The sequence below is a fragment of the Prionailurus viverrinus genome, chromosome F1, assembly GCF_022837055.1.
Source record: "Prionailurus viverrinus isolate Anna chromosome F1, UM_Priviv_1.0, whole genome shotgun sequence".
In the NCBI taxonomy this organism is placed as follows: domain Eukaryota; kingdom Metazoa; phylum Chordata; class Mammalia; order Carnivora; family Felidae; genus Prionailurus; species Prionailurus viverrinus.
Genome location: NC_062577.1, coordinates 41,261,257 through 41,268,318, shown reverse-complemented (window position 1 = coordinate 41,268,318; position 7,062 = coordinate 41,261,257). Strand labels below are relative to the sequence as shown.

Genomic DNA, 7,062 nt, shown 5'->3' with positions numbered 1-7,062 from the left:
GAGGTGTTAACTCCTTGTTCCGCCGGGAGGCTGCCGGGCGCCGCGAGCCCCGGAAAGCCCCCGCCCGCCGTGCGCCCCGCGGGTGTCCGAGCCGCCGACCGGGAGGGGCGGGGGACACCGCGCTGCGGGGCGCGATGCCGCCGCGGGGTGGCGCCCTCGGCCGCCTTCCCTTTGAAGTTGGCCAGGACCTGGGAGCCGGGAGCCAGCCCGCCCCGCCGGCGGTGCGAGGAGGCGAGGGCGCGGGGCCCCGACCGCCCTTGATTCGCCCCATCCCTCCCGCAGGGCCAGGCGCGGACGCCGCCGGACCGCGCAGTCTGGAGGGACTGTGAAGCGCTGGCCGGCGTCGGGGCCCTTGCCCCGGGGTCGGGCGGGAGCCGGCGGACGGGAGCCAGATGGAGGCGGCGAGAGGGGGCGCGGAGTAGCGGGCGGCCCCCCGGGCTCGCACCTCCCGCGGCGCCGTGGCGCTCCGCGGGCCCTGGGGCGCGGCGGGCGGGGCCCCCGGGGCTGCCATGGAGGTGCCTAACGTCAAGGACTTCCAGTGGAAGCGCCTGGCGCCGCTGCCCAGCCGCCGGGTCTACTGCTCCCTGCTGGAGACCGGGGGGCAGGTCTATGCCATCGGGGGATGTGACGACAACGGCATCCCCATGGACTGCTTTGAGGTCTACTCCCCCGAGGCCGACCAGTGGACCGCCCTGCCCCCCCTGCCCACGGCCCGGGCCGGGGTGGCCGTCACCGCCCTGGGGAAGCGGATCATGGTGATCGGGGGTGTGGGCACCAATCAGCTGCCCCTGAAGGTCGTGGAGATGTACAACATCGATGAGGGCAAGTGGAAGAAGAGGAGCGTGCTGCGTGAGGCCGCCATGGGCATTTCCGTCACGGCCAAAGGCGAGTGGGGCCAGGGCTGAGGGAGGGAAGACAGAAGGGCGTGGGGGACCACGGGGAGAGGGATGGGAACTAACACTGAGTTGGGGGCCCACTGTCACAATCCCGATCCCATTTGATCCCTACAATAGACACGGAAACTAGAGACCCACAGGTCTTATTTTACAGATGGGAAAACAGACTCAGTAGGTGAAGTGTCTAGTAATTTCATGTGATGCCAGAACTCCACTCCACCAGCCTCCTGCCAACAAGCTGGGCAGGCCTGGCCAGAGAGGAGAGCTGGAGACTTAGTGCAGGGTCTCCACAGACCCCTTCATTCAGCAGAATGAGGAGCCTCCCACCCGTAGCACCTCATCCCCTGAAATCTGCCTTAGAGGGACACCACCTCCAGACACATATTTGGGGTCCTGGGGGTGTTCACTGCATCCCTGTACCATCACTAGGCCCCTCTGGTGGGGCTTTGAGGCCTGATTGTGGGGCCTTTCCCACTACCCTCAACCTCCCCTTCTGCCTCCGAGTCTCAGAGATACTAGTGAATGGAGACTAGAATGTTCCTGAGGGTTGTGCTCCTACAGCACCTCGCCCAGGTTCACAGTTCTCAAGGGGTGCATGCAGGGACCACGAGGTTACTGGATCTTCATTTCACTTTCTCAAAACCCCTCATTCTTTCTCCTTGGGCCTGGTACAGCCCAGAGCATAGAGCGGGCTCCAAACGTTCTTTGGCTGAAACACAAAGGGTTTTATGGGAAATGGTCCAACAGGGATTAGAAGACCCCAAGTGCAGCTCAGACAGACAGCCTTGGTGGGATGCAACCTTCCCTCCCTCTCTTGCAAAACCATCCCATTTGCCTGTGGGGTCTACTGTAGATCAGGAGCCAGGATTTCTGGAGGGCCTGCTGTGTCCCTGGCACATTTCCAGGTCCCAGGGAGGAAGGAAAGAGGCGGAAGGTCTGGCCCCTACTTTCAGAAGTCGGAGTCTGATCAATGAAGGTGACCAGTGAGAAACTCGAAGCCTGAATCCCTCAGGGTAGTGGCCAGTGAGGCCTCCACAGGCCATCAGTGACGATAAGAGCCGGAGGGCCCCTGGGGGAAAAAGAGGGGAAGGGTATTCCTTTGTTCCCAGGCTTCAGTAAATGGTGCTGAAAGACAGAACTAACGTTTATTGAATCCTTACCACGGGTGCTTTATATATTTTCGCCCCTTTGATCTTCAAAAACCTATCTGATGAGATAAGTGCTATTATTATCCTCATTTTAAAGAGAAGCAACGTGGGGCCCAAAGAGGTTAAATAATTTGCCCAAGGTCACACAGCTGGTGAGTAATGATGGCGTCTGGGCTCTTAACTGTGGCATTGAATGGGTTCAGGAGTTAGTTTAATAAGCTTTCACATGCCTGTGTGGCAGACGCGGAAGCAGAGGCTGGGGTCACAGATGACCAAATTCTCTATTTGGAAGAAACCGACAAGGATTATTTCCATAACGCACGGTGAACAGGGTGAGCAGCTACCTTGGGCGGTACTGAGCCGGGGCTCTCAGCCCCGCTTTGCAGTTCAGGGACACCCAGGCGAACCCGAAGGGATGATTAAGAGCTGACACCGGAGCGGTGGTGTGGCGGGAATGAGGGCTGTCGGCTGGGCGTGTGTTTCAGGTGACACGGGGATGGGAGAGGCGGAGCTTGTGTAAGGGAAGTCCTGATATTGGCAGGCCAGTCTCCTGGCCGCAGGCTAAGGTTAGGATTTTCTTTTTTTTCTTTGTTCAGTAAGATTGGAAATAGTACTCAGTAGAAGGAAATAGTGGTCTCCCTGCAATTCCCTTGCAGAATAAAGGTCTCCTAGAGCTGGAAGCAGTGAGGACCAGCTACTGGGAGATAGAATCCCGGGCAGGGGTGGGTCCCCGGGAAGAAGAGTGGCTTGTGGGCTGGGGGAGGAGGGGAAGCTGTGTCTCTGATAGGCTGCAGGAGGCACTGGGGTGAGGCCCAGGGAAACGCGGGTGCCTCGCTCATCCTCTCTGATGCCCTGTGTCAGGGGTGTGCCTTGAAAGGCTACCTGCAACCAAGAGCAATAGAAAAAGGGAGAGAACTCACTTCTCCTCTCAGAGTGCCCAGCTTACTGCCCTGGCAGGGTTCCTTAAAGGGGCCGCTTTTCTCTCCTCCAAAGCCTCACCCTCATTCACCCCTAACCCTATCCCATCTGGCTCAGGATGTCTTCTGGAGCCCACAAGCCTCCTCATGTGTGAAGGAGGATGGCATTCCCCCATGGGGATGGCAGACAGAGAAAGAATCAGCAGCAGTCCAGGGTCCCACAGGGCCGGCGACAGCAGGGCTGACCTCATTTCCAAAGGCTCCTGCTGGGTCTGGAGAGTTCCAAGCAGGGAGTGCCTAAGGAACAGGCCACTATTGGAGGACATCAGAGGATTACCCCTCCTCTTCGGCATCCCCTCTGGCTGCCCAGGAGGGAGGAGTGTAGAGGGGACAAAACCTGCAAAGGGTTGTCCAGGCCTCGACTCCACCGCAGTCTACCCTGTGAGAGGCTCCGCCACGGGCTGGACATCGAGGCGTTCAGGCCTGACATGGCTTCAGGCTCAACCACGGCAGAGACTCTCCATGGTTCCGTCAACCTCACCCCGGCACAGCAGCGGTTGGGAACCTGGCCTGGCCTCCGTGCTGGTGTGCGAGGGGTTGATGGGGCCTGGTCTGGTAGGTCATTACTGATGGGCCTGTCTCATAGTGTGCGTGAGCTGAGCCAGGGGTTGTGTGTGGCCTTTCTCCTTAGATTACCGAGTGTATGCGGCAGGCGGGATGGGCCTGGACCTCCGTCCGCACAACCACCTCCAACACTACGACATGCTCAAGGACATGTGGGTGTCACTAGCACCCATGCCCACCCCGAGATATGCTGCCACCTCCTTCCTCCGAGGCTCCAAGATCTATGTGCTTGGTAAGGACAGGTTATCTGTCCCACATCTATCCCTCCTTCTCTCCCTTGGGTCAGTTTCCACAGGAAGCGGTCAGTGTCTGTGTGCTGAGCATCTCCTTGGGGGCAATCACCAATGCCTTACCCCGCAGGGAGCTCCCTGTGTGGTTGGGTAAACGTGGAAAGGGGAAACCCAGCCCCCCGCCCTCAGGGACTTACTCTGGTCCAACCCCCCTGCCCTCCCCCCACCCTCCCAACCCTGGTCTGGCCTCCAGGGGGACGACAGTCCAAGTATGCAGTCAACGCCTTTGAGGTTTTTGACATCGAGACTCGCTCCTGGACCAAGTTCCCCAACATTCCCTGCAAGCGGGCCTTCTCCAGCTTTGTGACCCTGGATGACCGCTTGTACAGCCTGGGAGGCCTGAGGCAGGGTCGGCTCTACCGGCAGCCCAAGTTCCTCCGGACGATGGACGTGTTCGACATGGAACAAGGTGAGCAGGGCACCAGCCTCTAGCCGCCCACCCCCCTCTGGCTGAGTCCCCATCCCATGCGCCCGCCCAGGCCGCTGATCCAGGGGGGCGAGCCTTTCAGGGGTCCGAACAGCCCTCTCCACTCAGGCCTCCTCTTGGGATCGCATTCTCTCCTCTGGACAGGGCTCCTCTGGGTTGGCTGGTTATTTTTATCAAAGCCTTTCCCATTTTCTCTTCTTACGACATTCAGGCAGGGCCCGGTGAGGGAGGGCTTTTCCAGCTTTTTACCGATGCAGACACAGAAGGATCCCGACTCCCACGCTCACTGCCTCTAGTTAACCTCCTCTCCAGCTCAGAGACCTTGAGAACAGAGGTTAGAACAAGGTGATTGGTTGTAGGGTATTATGGTTCCTTGGACTGTAGCAAGCCTGGGAGAGGTGTAGAGGCCCCGGAGTGCATCACTTCAAACAGCAGGAGGCGTAGTTTATGCCCTGAGCACAAAGCCTAGATGGGGTGGACGCCCACCCAGGATGTGAGCTCTGGGGACTCCGTGTGTACTTGGCGGGGGAGGTCAGCGTCTCACTCTCTCTAAATTTATCCTGCCGTGATCCACGGCCCGCAGGGGGATGGCTGAAGATGGAACGCTCGTTCTTCCTCAGGAAGCGGCGGGCAGACTTTGTGGCCGGCGCTCTGAGTGGACGGGTCATAGTGGCCGGAGGACTTGGTAAGGATGAGGCTTCCAGGCTGTTACCTGACACCGTGCCCGAGCAGGAGAAGGCACCGGCTGCCTGCGCACTGCCTGCCTACCGCGTTCTCCCAGATCATTCAAAAACCCCTCTTCCCAGCTGGGCTTCACAAACCCATGGGGGTGGATTTTTAGTAAAAGGCAAAAGAGAGGCAGCAGTGACTAGAAACTTCTGGTAAAAGCAGAGGGTGGGGAAAGAAAGCCTTCCTCTGGAGGAGACGGAAGGACGGAGAGAAGGCAGGAGGGGCAAAGTGGCTGTCGGACAAGAGCGAGGGCTCAGGGTAGGGAAGGAGCGTTTCTGCAGCCCAGGAACTAAAGTCCCTTGGCTTCTGCTTGTGGATTCCAGAGGGAGGGAGGGGGGGTGGGGGCGCTGCGGGGCATGGATTGGGGGGCTGGACTTCTTCGTAAGGTCCGGTTCCCTTGGCGCTTTCAGGGAACCAGCCCACTGTCCTGGAGACAGCAGAGGCGCTCCACCCCGGGAGGAACAAGTGGGAGGCCCTCCCCACCATGCCCACGCCCCGCTGCGCCTGCTCCAGCATTGTCGTCAAGAACTGCCTCCTGGCTGTGGGGGGCGTCAACCAGGGTCTGAGCGACGCAGTGGAAGCCCTGTGTGTCTCTGACTCCTAGCTCTCAGCACAGCGCCTGTGCCCCGGACCGGATCAGCCCACTCTCCACAAGAGGAATGGTCTCGTCAAAGCAGTGTGGGCGACTTCCCAGGATGCCAGCTCCTGTCAGCAGCTAGTGGGGTCAGGCCCCGGGGTTCTGAGGGACCTCCCTCCGCCTCCAAACCCTACCCATCCCAGGAAACCATGCGAAGTCCCAGGGACTCAGCCAGCCTCCAGCTGGAGGCCAGCTGAACTCTGAGGAGAGTCCCCCCTTCCTGCTCAGGCAGAGAAAGACACAGGAGTACTGGCTACCTCCCCTTCCTGTGAGTTCCACCTCCCCCCGTGTCCAGGGTAGGGGGTGGGCAGGGCCGAAGACAGCTGCTATCACTGTCCTCTCCCCAGCTCTGAACTAGTTTGAGGGTCTCTCGGGATGGAAAACGGAGAAGGTTCGTAAGGAGTCCCAAACCCCTCGCTTCTCCCTTGGTCTACGTCCCTTCCCCATTTGGTGGTCAGCCGTGGGCCTGCCCTAGCCCTCGTCCCCTCAGCAAGAATTGGCCTTGGAGTCAGGCTCACGGGGACTGGTCCAGGTCAGTAGCCTCGGCCAGGAAGGACCCGTGCCTCTCGGGTCCTCGACGGGAACGTGCCGATGGGGAAGCAGCAGACGCCCAGCCCAGGCTCTGCTTCCCGCTCCTCCCCTCGCTCACTTTCTCCTCCCGCCACCCTCCCCTCGCCCTTTTGTCACCCGCGGCCCCAGCGCATTTCTGGGCAAAACCTTCTCATGTACACTGTGGCATCCAAATCCACGAAGGATGGATTAACTGCACTCTGGTTAACAGCAGCAGCACAAACAATTAAAATCTATATTCCTATTCTCCCGGGTACCTGGTGCAGGGGTGGGGTGGGTGGGTGTCTTGATGGGTAGAGGGGACCCCATGAAATAGTCCCTCTGACTGTCTCAGACTAAATAGGGCCCCAGGCGACCAGCTATTGTGGGTTCCGCCTCCAAAGCACCTCCTGCCCGGTCACCTCACTCCCAGTACAGGGCAGCCCTCCTCAGTGCCTAGTCTCCTCTGTGTTAGGAAGGGCTGACCTCTTCGTGCCTGGCCTCAATTCACTCAGCTGAAGTTCACTTCTGTCTTGCCTGAAGTTGGACGGCGATCGCTCACTGACTTGCCGTGAAGGACGTGCCCCCTCCTGGCTCGTAGAGCGCCTCTTTCTGATTTCCAGTTATTTTGAAAAGCTGTGCCAGCACGGGGACTACAAAGGAAAACCTGCCCCCCCCCCACCAAGGGCTGTGGGGGAGTCAGCACTTCCTGTGTGATGGTGTCATTCATTCTAATGAGGCAGGAACAGAGGGAGCCTCCTGGAGGAAGTGACTCTGCCCCTGGGTCTTCGAGGGACAGGGGTGTTTGTCCCTACCTCAGGCACCAAGGGTGCTGCCCCCTGCTG

General features: G+C 59.7%; 1 protein-coding gene across 1 annotated transcript; it reads left to right on the top strand.

The window, feature by feature from the left end:
- Window positions 1-509: 509 nt before the first annotated feature.
- On the top strand, window positions 510-6,426 carry KLHDC8A (kelch domain containing 8A). The gene is made up of 5 exons (XM_047840880.1): window positions 510-885; window positions 3,653-3,817; window positions 4,069-4,284; window positions 4,886-4,987; window positions 5,442-6,426. The coding sequence occupies exons 1-5, from the start codon at window positions 510-512 to the stop codon at window positions 5,633-5,635; spliced, it is 1,053 nt and encodes a 350-aa protein (XP_047696836.1). The 3' UTR covers window positions 5,636-6,426.
- The last annotated feature ends 636 nt before the right edge of the window (window positions 6,427-7,062 follow it).